This window comes from Streptopelia decaocto (assembly GCF_964273445.1).
Source record: "Streptopelia decaocto genome assembly, chromosome: 9".
Lineage (NCBI taxonomy): Eukaryota > Metazoa > Chordata > Aves > Columbiformes > Columbidae > Streptopelia > Streptopelia decaocto.
The window spans coordinates 2,308,901-2,331,920 of NC_138664.1; the positions used below are offsets into that span (position 1 = coordinate 2,308,901).

General features: G+C 39.8%; 1 protein-coding gene across 1 annotated transcript in view; it reads right to left on the reverse strand.

The window, feature by feature from the left end:
• The window catches only part of FBN1 (fibrillin 1), a 145,291-nt gene that overhangs the window by 42,815 nt on the left and 79,456 nt on the right, over positions 1-23,020 (reverse strand). Inside the window, exons 16-31 of the mRNA XM_082060971.1 lie at positions 21,457-21,579; positions 20,055-20,207; positions 18,777-18,830; positions 18,147-18,272; positions 14,859-14,984; positions 14,053-14,172; positions 12,937-13,074; positions 11,915-11,965; positions 9,262-9,387; positions 8,361-8,585; positions 6,992-7,117; positions 6,771-6,899; positions 6,049-6,174; positions 5,790-5,915; positions 4,789-4,911; positions 1,084-1,209 (exon numbers count right to left, since the gene is read on the reverse strand). Of these exons, the coding sequence (XP_081917097.1) occupies positions 1,084-1,209; positions 4,789-4,911; positions 5,790-5,915; positions 6,049-6,174; positions 6,771-6,899; positions 6,992-7,117; positions 8,361-8,585; positions 9,262-9,387; positions 11,915-11,965; positions 12,937-13,074; positions 14,053-14,172; positions 14,859-14,984; positions 18,147-18,272; positions 18,777-18,830; positions 20,055-20,207; positions 21,457-21,579 (1,998 nt within the window). The remainder of the gene's footprint in view (positions 1-1,083; positions 1,210-4,788; positions 4,912-5,789; positions 5,916-6,048; positions 6,175-6,770; positions 6,900-6,991; positions 7,118-8,360; positions 8,586-9,261; positions 9,388-11,914; positions 11,966-12,936; positions 13,075-14,052; positions 14,173-14,858; positions 14,985-18,146; positions 18,273-18,776; positions 18,831-20,054; positions 20,208-21,456; positions 21,580-23,020) is intronic.

A 23,020-nucleotide genomic window follows, 5' to 3' on the forward strand; every position in this document is an offset into this window, starting at 1 on the left:
TACATTTTGAGATCTGGTTTAACACTGCTATATTACCGTATCTGTATTAACATACCTTTAATTCCAACTTTCCTTAAAGACAGAGAGTAAGATTCAGCACATTATCCAAGGAATGACTATTTACTGATGCTTTCAATGTATACGTATGTGTGTGTTTGTACATACATTCACACATGCCTACATATGTTATCTAGTTTTGTACAAACGTTTCTCCTCAAATACACTCCAGATTTTTAATTTAAACGTGAAAATTTGGTTTTGGAAATACATTGTTTCACGACTGTTCTACCAAGGTACAGCACTTGCACATGGTTTTGTCTCAGAGACAAGTTTAAACCAGCACTAGTGATTTATCTTTCTACAAACTCTCTGTGGTGTCACCCACCAGCAGTTCCTTTCCACGAGCACTCTCATCTGAGCTGCTCAAAAAACTCACTGGAAGAGGATGCAAAGATATGATGCTATAGATCTTCATGTTTGCATCCCAATCTACAGTGATATACAGAGATTACATCTGCATTTGATAAACATAGCTTGTGTAATGGGGCTTGTCCTATGGCCAGGTGGCCAAAATTAGGGTGTAAAATCAATACTCTTTAAATGTTGTTGTCTGTCTACTTGGAAGTACTAATGTTAGCAATCAGGACACATAACCACGGGCGTAGTTATATGCGGTGCTTTATTTCAGCGCTGGGAAACCAGGGGTTCGCACCCAAAGCTTTGCTGGTCAGTTTAAGTTACACAGTATTTATACAGTCCATTCACATACATATTCATATATTCATTAAGATACGTAACGGTTACTCAATATTGATTACAACATCGATTGCTACATCTTGGAACTATTTTGATCATGTGCAGTGTCCTCACTCTATACGTATTTAGGCTAAGATAAAAGCTAGGTTGTTAAGATAAAGTATACTTGAACACGATATGCTTGAACATCCTCTCAGGGACAGTTTACAAAACTGATTCATCCTTCCAGGAACATTTTGTAAAACCGGTTCGCTTACTAACACTAATGCCTTAATAAACCATTTTTCCCTAGTTAATGCAGATTGGAAAATATGTACTTTCACTCACCTATGCAAGTCTTCATGTCTTCAGATGCCATGAATCCATCATAGCAAAGACACCTGTATTCTCCTGGGATGTTTGTGCACTGGCCTCCATCACAGATGTTAGGATTGTCTTCACACTCATCGATGTCTACAGGGAAAAATTACATTAAAATATGCTACCTTTATGGAATGCAACTCACCATAATCATGGCAAGCAAAGCATTTTAATGCCTTGGTAAACATGATGAAGATTGAATCCTTGCAAATAACTAAACTGTACATTGTCCTGATGTGGAACCTCTTTGTCTCCAGCTGAAGTCAGAGGCAAATATTCCTGTCTGACTCCCAAGGGAACAGGAACCAACTTTGTAGGTAGAAAAGTCATTGACATGAAACAAATACACAGAACCTTTATCACACCACAGGGCCACATACAACTGGAGATTCTTGGATACAATCCATCACGGTTGAAATCAATGGAAGCTCTGAAGTCAAATTCAGTGACAAAAACACCAGACTTTACCGAGCTTAAAAAAGCCATTGCACATGCAGAATATCTCTACAGGTCTCATGGGTGGTGACAACCTGGAAACACAGAGTCGGACTCAGGACGGGAATAATTACACTACGTACATTTATTACGCTAAGCGATTTTATGGGTTTTTTCAGCGTTTCAGCTGACTGGCCAGGCCAGCCCCTATAGTTACATTCTTTAACATGTTAAGTTGTTTTCTCAATTAATGAAATTGGCCATCATTGACTGGGGCCAAGCTGCAGAAGCAGACGCTTTATTATATTAATGCAGCCATGCTAAGATCTGGAATCTTTCAGAGTCCCTGGGGTTATATTAGTGTTTCTTGTAAAAATCCCCAGAATCTCCCTGTGTCAGCACCAACAGAGACCAGTGAGAGCAAAAATCAGAAACTCTGCCGAGTGACACCATGGGAAAAAAATCAGCACAAAAAGGACAAGATTCGGGAACCCCCTCCAAGAGAAAGGGTGTAACTCATTATCAGGCCAGTCTATTGTGGATTGCAGTAATTATGCAGCTGCAGAAAATGGACTCACTTTAACTTAAAATATTATGTTCATTATTCTTCTGTATTTCCAGCAGCTAGTGCTTGTGTGGATGCACAAGTTCTGCAAGGAAGAAGGCTGACCAGTTCCTGTTCATCTTAACAAGCAAATAATGTTGGCATGGACATTAGCCTGGAAATGTTAATTTGGAGTGGAATTTGAATTAACATGCAAAATTAAGCTCTAGAGATGGGGATAATAGTGACAGAAATAAAGAACTTTATTTACTAACCTGTCACTGTACTGATTTCACAGTTGGGGGAAAATCAGCTGACAAAGAACCTGTTGTTTCTCCTAATTGAGCTGATTATTGATGCATAACCTCACCAATTCAAACCTGACCTGCTACTGAACTGAACAGCATTCTTACCAGCTCAATTATCAAGAAATATATTCAGTAATGGCTTCTAGCTTTGTGTGATGTTAAAGATAAAAGACATGTTCACACAGAGAGCAAACTGAAAATGTAAAATAGGTGTTTCACAAACTCAGGTCACAGTTCTACTAAGTCTTGTACCATGCACAAACACCTAACATAGCAAAAGGAGATACTCAGTGCAATGAGGAAAAAATGTCACAAAACATATTTTCTCTTATTTTTCACTCAGTTTGGGCAGAGGCAAAATTTCAGCTGGCAGATTTTGAATATTCACCACATATTTATAGACGTGATTAATGTCTATTCAAGGGAAGGAAGTAGTATTTTTAGATACTAAAGGGTGGTGAAGGTGACCCCTCACATCTCTGGGTATTTTCTCGAGTGGAATTTGACTTGACATCCAAAGGTGTCTGGTGTTTCTGCTATTTAAACCTTTTTATGTGTTCACTATCACATTCAAGTCTTTCTTAGAGGATAGTATGAAAATGAATAGCTAATAGCTCTTGGTGGCTGGCCTACGAATGAAATGCTATTTTTCAGATCCAGGCTGGATATGTATATGCAAAAATTCACAACTAAGATCAGATGGAGTTTTTTTTCGTCACCCAGATAAGACCTGACTACAAACTTCTACAGATATGTTTATGGTCAAGTGAACGTGTGGACAAAACCACCAAGAAACCATCCCCTCCCCACAGCAAAGGCAATTGCTTCCTGCCTTTTTCATTTGGAGAAGGGCAAGATGATAGTTTTCTATTCCAATTTTTTTAGTTTAATAGACAGGAAGGTGCTCTAAATAATCCGCTTTGGTTTCGGATTTAGAGATGTCTTTGAGTGATTAAGGGCAAGCAGGAGTAAAGCACAGAACTGTTTCTAACCAGTAGACTTGAGATCCCCAAGACTGGCCAAGTACACACTGGGGTCATTTGGCCCCAAGGTCCCCAGTCAAGCCAAGAAGATGAAAACAGAAAAGTGGCTCAGAGACTTCTACTCCCACCATCTTCCCTTCCCTCTCGTGTCCCTCTAATCCTCTCACTCAGGCTTAGATTTTGGCTGAGGCACAATTTTGATCAACTGGTTTTATTTTTGCATTGAAAAAGTGCCCCAAACACCAATGTTTGGGCAAGTTTCTGTACAAACATGCCTTTTCTAGAACTGATGCTTGCTGAAGACTGGCTACTTTACATCTTTCTGACAGTGTACGATGCGATGGGCGTGCAAACTGTGTGTAACTACGCTTTAAGGCTCTTCTATCTTTTGGAATGGTAGCGAGTGGCCTCAGGGTAATTGAGACCCTGGTCAGAGGTCTATAAATATTTACAAATTCTAAATGTGAGCTTTCTCTATTAATTCAGTATAGAAAACTCCCTATTTGTTCAACTATAAAGGCAATTCTATTCCAAGGGATTAACCCTGTTGTATTTCTCATGCTCTTCAAGGGACTCTTGGATGGAACTGGCAAACAGCTGGCAAACATTCACACGCCTCAGCGGCCAGTGGTTGTGCAGCAAGAAGTAAGAGAGGAGTAGGGTCTAATTATCTTTCCAGTAACCTATGTGGAAATCACCCAGTACAATTCACTTAATGGGATTATGACTCCCAGACTCCCAAAGGAGAACACTCAGCTGTTAGAGCTCTGAAAATTTTCTCACAAACCCCATTTAGAGGGCAAGAGGACTGTTTCCTAAGAAAGATTCACACTATTCACATTCCAATTTGTCTGAAAGTCATTCGGTTTTGAAGTAGTACAGCACACATGCGTTTGACTAAACAAAGAATTAAAAATAGGAATTTTCTTGCTTGCTTAGGAGTAGATCCCACACAACCACAGAACAGGGTGATCAGCTCCTTTTCTAGCATTTCTGTCTATTATCTCTCCAATATAACCATAAAGAGCATTTTGGCTTATGTTTATAATGATTCTTTCCATTGACTTCAACACATTTTGGATTTGGATCTAATACAATATTTAAAGGGAGAAGATGTATCACCTACTGAAAACATTACAGCTTTTTGTTACCAAACTCAGAATCACTTCCTGAAATCCTGAAGAATCGATTCCCTTCAAAGTCATACAGTCTGCAGTTGTCCAATACTGATACTCTGGAGATGTCTACTTTAGAAAAAGAACTTCGCTTTCCATGCACTAATTGTATTGTTTTTGTTTTTACAAGGCATTTGTTATGATAGCTTTCACCTTAAAAAGAACGTTCCTTTTTAAACTACTGAAATAAACCCTTCCAGCAGAAATGTTCCCAAAATCTCCCTCACCAGTGCATGTCCTGTGGTCTGGCATGAGTGCAAAGCCTTGTTGACAGCTACATTCATAGCTGCCCTCCGAGTTGGTACAGAAGTTCTCACAGCCACCATTCATTATACTGCACTCATCGATATCTAAAAAGGAGAAAACTACAGTTAAAACCCACAATACCTTTTACTTTAAAGCACCTTTCAAGGACATACTTGGAGCCACCTTTCCAGAATAGCATCAATCCAGAATCTACGCCTGATATTTGCACTCTCCTTGAACATTCAAGTGTTTGCAAATACAGGAATACAGTTCTTTTTCTACATGTAAAAATACCACTGTTGGGCTACCCCGGTATCACGAAGGTAATAATGTTTTTGTAAAGATCAAGGGAAAAAATTATCTACCAGGCAAAATTAAAGCCAGTGGCTTCTTCCTGAACTCCTGTGGCACAATAAAATGCATATAAAAGGATGCACAATAAAACCAGTGGATTTTTCCATGGCACAATAAAATGTATGCATATAAACGAGCACACAATACATGATTTAAGCTAAGTGTCATTTATAAAATGGGGCTTTAGGAAACAGTTACAGGAAAAGCCCTACATTTGAGACAACTGCATATCAAATTAAATTGAACCACATGATTCTACTCCATGGTCTGCCAGGAATGACAATTTTTAATCAAATATAGGAGTCAGGATTTAACAAGCTATTCCCTTTTAATGACTGAAGCCTGTAGGCTTAGGCTATTTCAAATACTATGCTATTTTGTGCATCATGATTGATTTACTAGAAAAAATAAGCTATTACCCAGTTAACTGTAACGCTGCCATAAGTTCATTCATTCATGGCAAGTAATGGATATGCACATTTTGAGTTTTTTGCCTACTATTTTGACAGGCTGTACCAGATTTTTGAATCACAGTTAAAATGCCTTTATAGAACTACTAAAAATGAAACAATTCTTCGTGTTTTATCTTCTCTATTCACTAGAGATCCCCTGTAGATTTTGTCCTTACCAACACAGTACAACTTGTCAGGCGTGGACTGATATCCAGGGTTGCAAGCACACTGATACTTTCCAATCAGGTTGACACAATGTCCATTTCGGCACAGGTTGGTGCTTAGGTCACATTCATTAATGTCTGTTGCAAAAGAAAATGAGTGTGTTTGAAGTCTGAATTAAAATGACACTAAAGCAAACATTGTAAATGCATGTGCAGCACAAGAGCGGTATCAAAAGCTGCGCACAACAGTGAATTTGCCTGCATGTCTCACCTATACAAGCAGAGATATTTGGTGATATCTGATGGCCTGGAGGGCAGTCGCAGCGAAAGCTTCCCTCTGTGTTGATGCAGGTGCCACCTCGGCAGAGAAGGGGATTGCGCTGACACTCATCGATGTCTGCAGAGACAAGGGAATTCATATCAGTGTGGGGTCAGCACCACCACGGCGGCAGCCTGTCCATCACCATTATCTGCCACCCATCACAGCACCATCGCTACATCGGCTCTGGAGTTATCCCTCCCACCACAGTGCAGTGAGTTATCCCTCCCACCACAGTGCAGTGAGTTATCCCTCCCACCACAGTGCAGTGAGTTATCCCTCCCACCACAGTGCAGTGAGTTATCCCTCACACCACAGTGCAGTTAAAACAATTCTTTTTAAATGAATAAATCAAGAAAGGCTGCTTCTAAATTTTCATCTACTCTAACTTCAAAGTTCAAGACAATATCCCACTTAGTAAAATGGAGATTGTGGGGATAAATGAACATCCTACAACTTGACACTTGCTCATTTATGCTTTGGCATCTTGCAAAAGCAGCGAAGTCACATTTGGGGTGGAAATCAAGTTAAAGTGAGCTTTAGTAAGACTCACAAAATGGGAGAGACTTAAACCCAGACACAATGAAACCTTGGAAAACCAAACCAAACCCATGAATAGCACACTAGCAGCACACAGCATACTATTGCACATCTATGGCCTATAAAAAACATACCCATGCAGTTTTTCATCATCATAAATCCACTTTCATAGCCTTCAAAACATTCACATTCAAAGTCTCCAGGAGTATTGACACAGATGCCTTGGCCACAAAGGTCAGGAGAGATGCGGCATTCATCAATATCTGTAACACAAAACACATTCACAGTATTTTCAGAGGAGTCCAGTTTTTCCTTTGCAAACCAAAGTTCTGAGAGATACATCCATGCAATTTACCTGTGCAATTCCTCTCTTCAGAATCCAGGGCAAATCCACTGTCACATCTACACTTAAAACTACCGATGGTATTTCTGCATTTTCCATGAGTACAAAGACTGGGGACCATTTTGCATTCATTGATATCTAAAAATGAAACAGTAAGGACATATGATGTTATCACTTCATGTCAAAACAGCTCATAGAAGAATAATGCCGACTTCAGCGCTCATCCTGGACCACACTACATAAACTGATACTGGCTTCCACCTAAACGACAATGGAGACAGCCTGTGCTGCAACTCTCAAGAGCACTTTCTGCCACAAAATGCTGTTACTCTCCCCTTTTTCCTGCAGGATCTGATCTGCAGCTCACAGAAGTCAACAGTAAGATTTCAGCGGCCAGAGGATCAACCCACAAGGGCAAAGGGTGCTTCCAAAAGAACCACTCTGTCTTCGGGTTTCTGAGAAGAAAATGTGACTTACATGAGTCACAGAAAATATAACGAGCATAAGTAAAAGCACATGTCACTTTTCTTTATGGATAATTAATGGCTTAGTAACTGTTTGTAAAACTAAGGCTGAAACTAACAACAGTAATTGTCATTCATATACATTTTCCCCTCCTTTCAGACAAAATCTTTAGGTTTGGGGTAACTGGCTTTCTTTATAAATATATTAATATCATTTGTGCTTCTGACATCGTCCAGCTTAACCTCACTGGTAACCCTGGAAAGATGGCTTTCAGCACATGATGCTAGGGTGTCACTGTGTGGAATTTAATTTAATGCTGGAAGTTTACCAACAATAGTCATAAACAAGAGTTGGTTTACAGTAAATTAAATTCTGCTGATTTGAGCTGTCCCCCCAGAAACATTTTTTCTCTACTTCTCCAAGTGGTTCCACAAGAAATTCCCAAAATTATTCACCCTCCCTTGCTGGCTCCAGAGTAGAAGTGAAATTGTTGCACCCTGTACAGGTAAGGATTGCTGTTTCACTGCCTCCAAAGCTGACTGCTCAGTTTGTTCCAGTTCCTGCGCTATGAGGTGCCAGCTTTTCAAAGCTATTCCATCAGCCAGATGTGCCATTAGATGCCACGCAGGAGGCAAAATCAGGCACAATTTAACCTCTCTACTAGAGACACAAATTTAGCATTTCGAACCTGCAGTATTACATGGATTTAATGGCCTGTGACACAGATCATATTATCTTGTGTTTTATTCTGGCTTTCATTTCCATGAAATCTAATCAGATTTACAAATGTGCCTTAAGGTGAGTGGAGTGACTGACTGCCACTGAAATCTTCAAACTCACACGAATTGTCCAAGGGCAGAGTAAAAGGAAGAGCCAGCAGGATTTTCTGGCAACAAATCACAAATGGATCACATACCTTTAGAGAAAGGTTTGCCAGTTATCTCTATCTTTGTAGAGAACCCAGATCCTCTTGGGCAAAGAGCTTCATATTCAGGTGATCCCTTCAGAGGACACTCCTCGCAGTCGAAGCCCCACGCCGCCCCCACGGAGCAGCAGCAAGCGTCCATGCGGTGCCGGCCTGGGATCTGGGCCGTGCATTGCTCGTCTTCATGCTGCAGGTAGCAACTCTCCAAACGAATGTCTGTTGGGCAATTGAACAACATGTTGAGAGAGAAAGAGAAAGTTTAGTTCCCCACAGGTAAGAGTTGAGTAAGCTTAAAATGCCTTTCTGAAAAATGGTGCTCAACGCTTGTAGTAAATTTTGGATCGGAGAGGATTTTAAGTATTCCAGCTTACCATAACTACATAAGAACTTTTATTTACTACGAGCTACACCTTGTTCTCAGACAAATCTTGGGAATTTATTATCACAAAGGGACCAAGGTGCTTTGGATGGACAGCGTACAAAAGGTGGATATTGTGTTGCTCCCTCCATTAAGGTGTATGGTGTGCTAGCAACACCACATCCCTCCCCGGATGACCAAGTCCTGGCCCACAATGGTCTCCCCACCATTCTTCCACCTCGGTGATTTCAGTGGAGCTGCTGGTGGAGAGTGCTAAGAGCACAGATGATCTGTAAGGAATTAAATCGATGATATTCAACAGCTTGCAGATGGCGATGGGCTTTAGCTACTACCATTGGAATCTGTTCATATTCCAGTTGAACCAAGTTCATGTCCCTGATTGATTCCATTTGAAAATTGCTTATGTGGCCAGAAATAATTTGCCTTACTTGTAAGAAAACATGCAGTGCAAACATTGCTCACCACATAGATTTGCTCTTGACTAGAAGACCTGTAAATGGAATTAATACCTACCAAGACATGTTCGTCCAGAAGCATCTAAAGTCATTCCATTGGGGCACTGGCAAACAAACGATCCCAAGGTATTGACACACTGCCCATTGGTACAGACTCCAGGAAACACCTCACATTCGTTTACATCTATTTCCAAACAAAATGTGAATAAAAGGAATCACTAGCATGCTAAACATGAACACATCAGAAAAAAATACAAACATTCTAATATTTGGTTTTTAGGGTAAAATGTAAAACCACAGCAGTTTGTATGGCCTGACAAAATTCCAAATATTTAGGATTTCCTATGCAAGTCAGCCAGAACCAATTAATTACAGAAAAATGCTGTGATTAGAAATAATAGATGATGCTATATGCCATTTGCATACATATTGAAATTAACCTGAAAAGTAACAAAAAAAGGAAGTGCATAATCAATTTTCATACTCACTGTGGGCCAGATTTTTGAAGCAAATGGGCAAAGAAAGGAAAAGGTAAGTGCATAACGAGATTATGCATTATTCCAACCAGATTAAGTTATGCTCTATTTTGACACTTTAAAAAAAATGTTTGTATTTTTGATGTTTGTGTCTTATCAGGCATATGTCTGCATGTCTGGAAACTATAACATTGGTTGAAATCTGACCCTATGAAATCTGGCCCCTTGTCAGCAATTAGTAACTTTATATAGATGAAAACAAACTCCTTATGACTCCACACAGAGTTTGACTTCATTAAGTAAAGATTATATTTCTATATTTAAGTGGCAAATTTAGCACTTTTGGTTAAGGATAACTTGATTAGCTGTGTTAACTTGGCCTGATCATAAATAAATGTTTAGTAATAACGTTTAGTAATCTGGGTGTGGGGTCCTCCCACCAGTGCCCTTTGTCCTTCACAACCGCCTTTAGGAAAAGTCACCAGCATTAATATGGCTGAAGATGAAGGATGGCAATTTTTAAGGCAAGAAGGGATAAGGACAAGAAATGAGAAACGAATCACTCTGATATTCTGTAGCTGAACACTCATGTATAATAAAGAAGCGAGTAGGCTGGACCTGCTGGACTTCCACACACAACTCCTGGTGTGGAGAGATTCTGCAGCTCTCAGACCACATGGAGCAGGGTGGAGAATGAACGTGGGGGGGACATTATAAATAAAAGGCCCACCCTGACTGAAAGTAAAATCAGTGGACTATTAGAAACCACTGAAACACAGGTCATGGCCCGTGAGCCGTATTCCAGCTGACAGCTCCAGGGCTCACCCGTAGACTCGAGGAATGACGCTGCCAACTCGGTTTGTTTGCTTGCACAAGGTCCATTACTCATTTGACATTGGCTGCGTGTGGGAGAACTGAGTATCACCTTTTGGGAACTAAACTTCCTTGTCCTGTCTCTCACTCGCCAGTAAATTTCCTAGAGATCTTTCCCTGTCTTGAAAAATGCTTACGTTGGTTGAAACCCAAATACAGCTTCAGGACACTAAAAGCAGGGGAAACTGCTCTGAAAAATCTGGGGCTCTCCAGGTCCCACTGAAATGAGCAAGTTTAAAGCATGTAATAGATGTACTCCAAAGCGCTGGTAAAGGAAATGCTGAAAACAGTTATGTCTACATCTTGGAAGGATAAACTTTCCATCCTAGCAGTGTTGAAATGTTCTAAGACTTTCCTTGTGAAGACAGATAGGTGGGGCCACTTTTTTTTCTTTCCCCTTTTCTTTCACTTACACACTCCAGAAAGTGTTGCTGAGGTCAGATAAGTTATGTACAGTGGGTCTGCAGCACAGACGTGCCAAGATATTCAGTCATCATTTGGAAAGCAAAGAATATGTGTGAGGGTGTTCCTCTTTTTTTTTTTTTTGTTTTATTTTATTTTTTATTAAGGGAAAAAACAATGTTTCTTTATGGAAGCTACATATGGGAGTAATTTTTAAAGAATATTTTAACCGCAGTGTCATGTCAGATGTTGTCAGTCAGGATGACCCACAGCAGTTTGAGACTCTCGGAGCTTCTGCATATTATGGAAATATGCAGCACTTTGCCAGGGGTTCAAATCAATTCAAATAAAGATGAAATAGGGTGGGACCTTCAATTCTCACACCAGGCAGAAAGCTACACATTTTTTAAATCTTCAACCTTAACTGTGTCCTGATGCTTTTTTTATTTAAAATAAGACAATGAAACAATGCTTTGGAATGTGTCTGATTTCAAATAATGCCACATGGAAGAAAGTCAAGGTTAAAAACAAACAAACAAACAAAACCACAAACCACTATCATGTGAAATATAGTCTTTAAACATTCTTTTTCTAAAGCATAGCCATGGCTTGTATCCATCGTATCAATAATGCCATGGTTCATAACATATATAAGATGCATAATTTGCCCAAATAGGTTACCCAGTTAACAGTATATATAATATATATATAATAAGGAGAACCATCTTCTTATACTGATAGACACTATAATTGCAAGTGTGTACTTTGAGATAAACTGTAAATATGTAGGAATGTTAAACAACCTGAAACCAAATTCATCTCTGACATAACTGTAATGAAGTCAATGGAACTACACGAGGCAGGAATCTGGCATAGTGTTCCTCTGTGTTAAATTAACCACTTAAAACACTGGCATTTCTTCATTCAAGCTCTGATTTATGTTAAGGCAACAATAAATACCTTCACACAATGTTCCTCTTATTCTTGAATATCCCTTTTGACATATTGGGTCTGTAAAACAAACAAAAGTGAACTTTTAGAATGCTACAGTCCAAAACTCACTATTAACTTATTGTGCAAAACTGATCATGTGAAATATTGTCTGGAGTTTATTGCTATGAGAAGTCTGAGTATTTAGACAGCATCTCAGTATTTGCTGAAATAATAAAGAGATAACATGGGGCACCTACATAAACTATACAGAGTGCCAGCCATTATCCTCTTTTGCTTCCCATGTGTTTTAGCTAGCTAATCCAAAAGTGGTTTTACGATTCCTGGTTCATTCAAATCAATTAATTCATTTAAGTTGATCCTAGCACATTACAGCCCTATTTACCACAGATGGATGAGGATGAATTCTGCTAAGATATACAGGAGGAATTTAACTAAAGATTTGAGCAAATGAGCAGCTTTCAGCATCTAGAAATAACAACCCACACACATTTCTGCATTCATCAGCTCATCCTTGGGTTCCCAGCTCGTCCCACAGTTCAGTCTAATTATCAAGTGAATATGTAGAGATCTCAACCCATCAGCTCTATGATTCTTTAGGTCATCAGTTAATCTACAGAGTATAGTAACAAGGGCTACTCCCTCTCCTCCCTCCATTACCACACCAAAGATACATTTGTTGCAAACATTTTCTTAGGAGCTCTGGGGAACGTGTATCTATTGCTACATCATTAGGAACTCTCGATCACTAATTATGACAAACCATGCTAAAGTAATGCTGCAAGTTACAGACTGTAGGTGTGGTCCCTTCCCTTCAGAATTTAAACTTGTTTACTATAAAATCCAAAGTTCGAACCTTCTATAGCTACATGCTGCCTCAGATTTCTCATTTTCAGACCAAATAAGGAACGAATCCTTGATAAGAGAAAACGTTATTTGTCCAGCCTGTGCCCAGACTTCTATGCCAATAATCCAGACCGATCTCAGAATAGGAAAAACTCGAGATTCCTGAGAAAAGCCAAGAGCGTTACCTCGTTCACACGGCGTACACGGGCTTCCCCACGCAGCCCCCAGCGAGGAACAGCACTGCGACTTCAGAGTTGCTCCGTTGATATTTATTTCACACCTTCCATCCACTATGTTCTGCCAACAGGTACCCTTAACAGTTTCTGTTTGATAAAAAAAAAAATCAATGTATTGTCATGCAGATTGTTTAGCATTATACATCAATGTATCCGCAAACACGCTTGAATTTAACCGTGAAAAAAATCAGCCTTTCGGTATAACTTACCACATTAGATCTGTATTTATTTTAAAAGCTTTTAATTTATCCTTCTCTACGCTGGACTATAGCCTGAAACCTTCCCAGCACAGAGCCCTTGCAAATCCAAGTTTATGCTTATTAACCGTAACAGGGAATATCTCAACACCATTCAAGGTCTGAGTCGTTGTATTTGTTATGACTCAGACTAGAGGCACATGCAGAAGAACAGGGTGGACATGAACCCCTTCTAGCTCTTCCATTAATTTATTAGATCCCTCAGTCTGGATGTCTGATCTTCCCACATAGGGAGTGGCAGGAGATACCCAAGGATCAGACAGAGCTATGGTTCCGCAGTTTTCCTCACTGACGAGGCAACAGCTATAAACTACTGTCTCTCCAGAACAGGTAAGGGAAGGAATTGTGAGTCCATAGAGTATGTGAGTCACAGCATTGTCTGGGGCTGCTCTGAAGCTGCTCTGGACCGCACACAGCTTACGCATGCTCCATCTCCAATAGAAAACTGGCCTTTCCAGAGCACAGAGCTTACCAAGAACACGTCTGTCCCTCTTGCAGGGGGAATTAAGTGGCTGAGCATAGTCCTGAAGAAGTAGTCATAGCATTTCTATACTTGTTACCAAAAAAATATGTCATCTATCTTTCAAATTTGCCATGGAAGCACACCAGGCTCCCTAGTGCTGGTCACACTTCATGTACACACAGTAATGGTGAAAACAAACATTTTCTTAACATCATTTCTGTAACGTTTTCCACTGAATTTATCTACACAAGTTAATTATTTTCTAAACATGGCTTATAATACAACATTTGTAGGTCACTAGACATTTTCCACCAGCAAATGTAAAGACTTCAGAAGAATAAATACCTATGCAGATGGTTCTGGTTGTATCCAAAGTGCTTTCAGGAGAACATTCACAAGCAAAAGAGCCTGGTGTGTTTTTGCACACCCCATTAACACAGGGGTTAGATTCACACTCATCAATATCTAGAAGAGAAACACACTGCTGTTAGTGCTGGGAAGCAGTAAAAACATTACACCTGGCCTTTTTCAGCTCAGGAAACCAAGGAAGCAGCTTTCCTCATGACCACTTTTCCTGATATTCTGCTTTTGTGTTATGAAACTCTTCACAGCAGACTAATGGCGCTTGTGTCCTAAAGACAGACCCAAACATCGGAACATTAACACACTGAACTTGGAAGCAGCATCTCATTTTTCAGTGATATCCAGCTATTGCTCTGCTTTGTGGGGATAGACTGTGTTGTTTAAACGATCTGATACACGTCCTGTCTGTGGCTCAAAAAGAGTCCAAACTAGGAGCCGTCTGGCTCTGTCCCCCACACAGATAACAAATGTGTGAAACTTGGTTCTTCTCACAGTGTGGGCCCACTGTTAGTAGTGACTGTGGAGAGTGCTACTACAGATCTAATACAGGCTGTTCCATGAGGTTATCTCATTATTCCATTTTGGCCTTGTCTCTCCTCATTCCTTCTCCTCCCCATATAATTTCTTTTGGTTTGGTTTGTTGGGTTTCTTTTTGGTTTTTGGATTTGTTTTTGTTTTTTTTTTAGTTCTATACATTATATCCTTATCAAGGTTCAAAGTATTCCTGGAACAATCTGAGAACAATCCAAATGAATGAAACTGGGGTGAAATGGAGCGTTACCAGTTACCTTCACACGTCTTTAGGTCAGGAGTGTATACAAATCCCTTCGGACAGGTGCAGGTGAAACTTCCAGGGGTATTTCTGCATTGCCCGTTGTCACAAAGCAGCATGTTCAGCGCACATTCATCAATGTCTATAATGAAAATCAAGAACTCTTTAAGAAAGAAAACATTCCTGAAATAGAAGCCAAGACAGAATTTGCTTCCCAACAGCCACATTTAATTAGATTTTGTGTATGTGGAGAGAGGAGACAAAGGGAGCAGAAAAAGAGAGAAAATACTCACACAAGACTTGCACTGGTTTTTAAAGACACTAAAAAGATTTCTAGATTCATTTAGTAGACAACAGGCTTGGAATGATTTCAAATGGAAATGACCATTCCAAATGACTAACAGTAAAGATCCTACTTACTGCACCTTCCTTCTTCATGAAAACTATCATTAAAACAATGGAAACAATAATAATGATATTCATTCAAACCACACAAATATTACCTAGAGAAAAAAAAATAGTATTTTAATTTTGTTTTTTAAATAGGTAAAAATAAAAAACTTTCTCTATATATTTTTGTTGACTTTTTCCTGAGCTTTATTCTCCAGTGGGTTGGTTTGCTTGTATAAGAGCTTGTACTTCCTTTCTACACATATCCATCATTTGTGACAGCCACACCATGGTTCAAAATAAAGTTGGGAATCACACTTTCATCTTGCTTATACTGTGGAATAGGTCTATGCAGTCTCTGTTTCCATGCACAGCAGCCCCACAGTCATACAAGAAATGAGGAGAGGATTGGTTTGGAAAGCTTTGCTGGTCATCCTGGTCTTTTAATCACCACTTTTTCCAAGCTGGCTCTGAACTGTCTTAGATGTTATGGTTAACAAGGCCAATGTGAGTCTACACTTGCTTCAGAGGTGAAAAATTTAAATAGAAATGCTAGCGCTACATTTCAAGAGCCCTTAGGAAATCATTGGAAGAGCTGTGGTCATTAGAGAGAAGTTGCAAGAAGGTGGCAATGGGCCATAGGTGGCAGGTGAAGAGCAGGAGACCCCAAGGGCAGACAGGAACAACTGGCTAAATCAGAGAGGCCTCGGAAAGTGTTGAGAGAAGTTAGGAAGACTCGAGGGTCAAGCGCAGCAGCTGGGAACAGCCAAAGGCCTACGAAAAGCAGGGAGATTTGCAGAATAAAACAGACCGTGTGGGAAGCTTCACAGGAGTTCAGAAAAATTGAGAGAGGGCCAGGTGGAACATTATGGAAGAATGGGAAACAGCTGTGATGGAGCATGGACGTGGGCTGCACCAGGGTGGGCTGGGGAGCAGCTGGGAAACGCGCAGATGGATGGAGAGAAGAGAAGGGATGCCATGAGCTACGGGCAGACACTGAAATGGGACGTGGATAATTAAAGCCAAAGAAACAAATGGGAAAATGGGATGAATTACAGCATGAATTTTATCAAAGACAGATCGACTCTTATTTTTTTTCAAAAAGAAGATAGTGGATAGTTTAGACTGGGATATCACAGATGACTTAAGCTATTTACCTTTAAGTAGAGAATACAGAACCCAAATAAAATTATTATGTAAGCTGGACATAACAGGAAGGAATTTAAGAAGTTTGAGGTGGCTCCAGAGCTGGCTGAAGGGGAGATTGCAGTAGGGTATATTAAAAAGCAGAGTAATCACGATGGAAAGAGGATATTAGCCATGCCTCTCAGGGATCCTATAAAATAATCATTGCAATGCATTGCAATGTAGAAATAAAAATTGAATGGGATCAAAAACTGTGGACAACACTAAGCTGGAAGTTAATTCCAATAATCATGCAAGACTAAATTAATCTTGACTATGTGAATGAGAGAAATAGGATTAAATATAATCCCCAGCATTCAAAACCTCGCAATTAGGGACCAATAACAACAACATGTTATAAACCAGAACACATCAGTTGAAGGCTATGGAAACTCTGGATGTAACTCCCAGTTAGAGACTGACTTTGATCCCAAAGGATGATATGTATTTAAGAAACGACTAATGCACTCTAGAGTCAGTTTAGGCAGGCTTTTCCTAGGGGCAATGGAGAATTACTGGCACCACTATACAAGGCACTAGTCAGACCTCCTCAGAACGCTGCATCCACTGGGCAGATCAGTCGTGCTCAACACGAGGCTGAAGGCTCTCTTAAGTGCGGATTTGGATAGTTTAGCCCACCAACTTGAGAAAGGATATGATAATTCTCTATAAATACTTTGGGGATAAGTGCTGACAGGGTGCTAAGTCAAAGGATAATGTTAGTACAGCATCAAGTAGTGATAGAAGGGTCACAAACAAATTTTAACAGGAAACCAGAAGAAATTTCTAATGAGTTGTGCAAAGGAGGTTTGGAACAATGCACCAATGAAGGAGTGGAAGAAAGGGATCTAAAGGGTTTTAAGTTATGGGCTTTCAATGAGATCATGTAATAGAACAAGAAAATTGTCAGAATTAAAATTTGCAACAGGAGTTTGTAGGCATCTGATGCCTTATTTAACATCCAAGATGTGTGAGAAGACACTGGACTGCTACTGATTTGAATTCTTTTCATCCCATGCTACAGTGCTCCCACTGGACACCTCTAAGGAGCAAGAACAACTTGTATCACCTTCTCTGTGATGAAGAATTTGGCTTTAGGTTTTTTTCGCTTTTACAGCACAGGAAACCAGCCCTACCCTGAGCCACACGTGCCATCAGATTCCGCTGCTGCTTCCAATGACAGGAAATTCTCCTGTGTCTGGCCAGTACACTTAACACAGTTAAAACAGTAGCCCTGTCTGAAACTTGAAAGGCAATCATCCCCAAAGCAAGAGCTGGGAGAAAGCATGTAAGCCTTCTGTAGCACATGGGATGCTTATCTTCTTATGATCAGTTGGGAGTTTTACTTAAATCTGCTGCTCTTGGAGGCACCCAGCACAGCAGTGATCCCAGACCCCCCCTGTGGTGCTCTGCAATTGTTGGATCTGAATTCTTTTCATTTTCAGAAACACTGGTACTGCAGAGTACATGTTCACCAGACTTAACTGAACTGGATATTTATTGCCTGGTTGCCAGTGATTTAAGTCACTGATGGCAACGGTCCCTCACAGTGGAGGATTTTATGAGCATTGCAAAGCACTGAAATTAAAACAAGAGCTCAGCAGAAACATCCAGAAGTATCAGAAAAGCAGGTAGTGGATCTGATGAAACACTGGGAGAAAAAAAAAAAAGGCAAAAGCGGATAAAAACAAGCATCAAACTTCAAAAATAAAAATGGGACGTTTTATACCAATGCAGTTTTTCCCAGTTGAATCCACTTCATATCCAGGGTTACAAATACATTTGTATGTTCCATGCAGATTCTCACACCTTCCATTTGGACAGAGATCAGTATCCAGTAAGCACTCATTAATATCTACACAAAGATAAAAAACAGAAACAAAACGAAGAAAACAGAGTCAGTTGTTGAGGGGTTGTGGGGCTTAATTCTCCAAACTAGAAAATTATAGATTTCCAATATCACTAACAATAGCTGCTCCACGTAGTTCTGATGAGGGAATTCACACATAAATATTCACACTCAAGAGAAAAAAGCATCCCTTTCACACTGATTTTGACCATCTCTAGAGCACAGACATTTAAGAGACTTGCAACTGTAGATAAGAACTGGGATATTAAACTGAGGTCTTAATTTAGAGATGCACATGTACTAATAACCCCCTGCATCTCCTGATGGCATCGTTCTCCAAAGAATGAACACTCTTCCTTTCTGAATGCTGATTTAATCCTAAATTATTCTTATGTGTCATGTCAATAAGCCTTCCTCCCATTCTTTCCTGCTGTCATCCCACTGGCATGTCTAACAAATCCAAGCTTTTAGCCAGAGCTGCTATAGTTTAATGACATTAGGTGATCTTACCGTTTCCTCCTGCCGTCATGCCAGTTCCGCTGCTGCACAGGGCCTGGTATTCAGCTGAAAAAATATTAAAGTACTTACTGGAATATTCTTTCTTACCTCATTGCTCTCAGTATCATCATATATAATATGTCAATTAATTATTCAAATGAAATAACATACCCTGCAATTATTCAAAACCATTAATAGCCTCACAGTGTTGTGAAGCTGTGAAACGTTTTAGCAGATTCAGGCTCTGCATCTGCTCACGAAGATGGATGAGGAAAAGCTTCCCATGCAGAACTGAGGCATTTAGGAATAGACATAAACTTCACGCTGGCCCTCCTACACAAACGAACCGTAACATATTCACAGCAAGATTCTCCAGAACTCATTTGCCCAAGTGCCTGTGCAAGGTGCACGTTCAAAGTGACCAGGAACCAGAAAAGGTTTTGCTATAAATCTACCCCATATTTAACTTTTAGCAGGACTGTCTGCAGGAGTTCAGAGCAGATCGACAATCTCTGAGCCTTTTTAAAAAAAAACACAACAGTATCAACGTATCTCAATTACTGCTGGGTTCAAGTTCTTCTTTTGAGGTCAGAATAATCAAAAGAATAAACTGACAGTCAGATCAGCATTAATTGTTGCCATGTAGATCAGCATCTTCCAATATATTTGCACTTTAATAACAGCCCAAATAATCAGACTGCTAAAAATAATAAATATTATAAATATTTATGGATTTAGCCATCTTTAAGGAAAATCACATGCAACACATCTTCCACTGTTATCATAACCAGCAGATGAACAGGTATTCTCAAACAGCTTCACTGCATGTTTGTTTTTGCATCGACTATCCAAAAGCTACTTAGTCTACAAACAATTCCAGATCCCTTGAAGGCTCTAGAATTCAGGCAGCAAACATCTGACTGACAGGTGTACATAAGGATTTGAATACATGAATTACTCAAGATGTTTCCATTAATAACTTGAGGTCAAAATGGTATTTTTTGTTATCCACATCTATCAAAATAGAGTTTGTTGTTTGAAAATCTGGTTTAACGCATGTAACAACTCTGGACTCAGATATTGGCATTTACTGTTGCTTTAAAAAATTCTCTCCTTTACTCTTCCAACATGCAAAACAGCAGATTGCTCAAAATATATCAAATGTTATATGACAATTTAACCCTTCTGATTCAGGGTGCAATGTTTATACTAAACTCTACTTTACCTTTCTAAAAATCGTTTATCAACATAAAGCTTAGACTTGAATATGTACCAGTAAATATGCTGTACCTGAATTCTGCGCTGGGCAGGGCTGGCAGGGCTCCCCAAAGGCATAGTCAGTGCTGGCACAGCAGCACTCTGACTTTGTAACGGCACCGGTTAACGGTCTCACGCATTGTCCTCTCTTGTAGCCACCATAGCATGTGCTGCGCATATGTGTATCTGAGGAAAGAAATCGCTGTTCATCCTGCCATAGCCAACTGTCATAAATTACAACCAGTATTAAACGTAGCTCGGGTGTGATAAACACTGTAAAATAGCTGTCAAAACAAAACATCTTTCACCATTTCCTTATGCTTTTCACCCAGCCATACCCTCGCTCTGCTCAGCACGGGAAATACTTTTTCCTCACGCTCCTAAGCGTTCAGACATACAAACGAGTTCCTGCATTTAATGGCTTAACGTGCATTAGTGAAGTACTAGGGGAACAACAAATACTTTACCTTGAACTAGCAAGACACCATTGGGAAAAGGGACAAAGTCTCTGTCATATGACAGGGACATTATTCACTTGTAACCTGACAGCAACAGTGCCAGGAGCGAGAACCAAGTATATATCAAAACATCCAACAAACCTCAGCACTGTTTACTTTACTCTCAGACTCAGAGAACTCGTTTGATTTTAACAAGAAGTATATTCTCCCCCTCCCAACCTTGTTAGTTGTCTCTGTTTCATCCAGGCTGAAATCACCACTGGTACAAATACCCTGGATTAGGCCCACTAAGGTGACCCTAAAGCTTTTCTTTTCGTTTTATACCTGAAAAAAGCCAGAATGGGAGGAAAGAAAAACTTGCATCAGGAAGAGATCAAAAAATATGCTGTCATTTTAAAAAATCCTTTTTTTTTTTGAAAAAACAAAAAAAAAGTCAGTAATGATATTGCAGTGATAAGGTTTAAAATGATGATGTTTTCAGGTCCTGGGGTGACATTTCTCAGTTTTTAAATACGAGCCCATAAGTGCTGTCGGACACATTTGAATTTGAAAATCAAAGATCTCAAACGTGTTTCACTCGTAGAGAAACCAGCAGAAGTGGAAAAATTGATACACCCCACTTTAAATGGAGGGGAAAGAGTAATTACATCTTCAAGCTCAGTGACAAATGAAGAATTTTACATTGACAGAAATAGGGCAAATTCTCAGCTACTCAGCAGCACTATGCTGTACTGTCTACCTGACCTTGTGATTTGACACACACTTTTTTTCTCTTTAAATGCAAAGGAAAAGATAGAAGAGCAAACCGGGCTACTGCGGTAAATATCCCTGAGCTGTTAGTATCCACCATAACTAGCACCCACCAATCCATGATAAAAATGGTAAAGTCTACATTTACACTTGGTCTGTCCATCCGTCTAGCGTTAGTGCCTTAACATTGGCTAATTGTGACTCGCCACACATGGAGCTTGTCTTACCGACACACACGCGTCCGTCCAGTCCTACTGCAAGGCCAGGGAAGCATTCACATCTGAAAGAGCCATCAGTGTTCACACAGCGCCCGTTCATGCATATTCCAGCTGTCTCACACTCATCAATGTCTGTTGGAGAACAGAATGAGCTTTATTAGGAACTAAATTACACAGTGTTCAATGGCTGGCTGAAACTTGTGCAGCTTATTTTCAATGTATCCTATAGAAAAATATCAAGTGTAAATGGAAACTAGTTCAAGTAAAGGTTTTATTAAGAATAACGATTAATTCATTCTGGAAGAAAATGCACAATTCGGGAGAAATAAACAGAACAAAATAATTTCACAGTCCTTGGAAAGCAAAAAGGGGCTACATTCTCCTAACTTGTTCCCACGAGGAACATACTGTGATACTGTGATATTCTGATTTACAGGTCATTCAGGCAAAAACACAATCAGAGGAAGGACGAAATGGTGACTGCTGAGACAAAGGACTTCTGCGGTGTTTAAGAGCACATCCCCTTTCTGTGGTAACAGATTATCCTGTAAGAAATGAGTCCAGATAGCAAATTGAATCTTTCACCCCCACACGAGGTCCCTTCACGGGGCCATCAAGGAATCTCCCTTCCGCCTGCTGTGGGTTCAGATTCTGGACGCCCATCGGCCCGTCCGCAGCCCCTGCCCCACCTCGTGTCTTTCCGCTGATCTGCATGACAATCGGCTTTTCCTATCAGAGGCTCATTACAGCCCATTTTATAAACTTTAAATGGACAGACTGCACTCCAGCCCTGACAGGAACTTGTTAATGATTTGAGCCCTGAGCACAAGCTCCCACCTTTGCCCAACAATAGTGCGTTGAACAATAAGGCCCTTAGCAAAGAAATACTGAGTGAAGCCTTATAATATTAGACTATCACAAAGGGACGTCAAATTAGTACTAAATTCTAAAGGCTGCGTATCCTGTCAATAGTAAGATCATTCTCTAGAGACAGAGAGCATGCCGTTGTTTTATAAGTGATTAAGAAAAGTAGAGTTTAGAATATTGTTTGGATGTATGTACAACCTTTATAAAACAATTGCATCGTAACAACTCTCCATAATATATCCAAGAGACAGTGTGTGTGACAACTTCCTTTTTTTGACCTTAAAAGGGCAAATTGAGAGTGAAACACCTCTGTGTTTTACTTAGTTTGTGTTGTTTGGCATAGCACATGGCTTGTATGATCCAAGATTCCTTTTTCAAGCTGCATTTTAAAATAGAAGTTATATTTAAGTATATAGGCTTGATTCCTTTCTACTTCATCCTGCAATCTTTTGTTCTGTTTCAGAAACCTTAAACGCTTTTCCTACTTTTAGCCCTTACTCAGTGTAAGTAAAAACAGAGTTGGGACTTCAAAATACGCCCATACTATTGAACAGTGTAGGCAGTTACTTTGTGAGACAACACTGTATTCCTTTGATAGATACAAGCTCTCCTAAAAACAAAAACAAACCCCACAACTTTCCTTTCTTAAGGTTCCTTATAGAAACAGAAAGGCAAAGTTACTTTTTGTTTCCTTTTCCTGTAAATT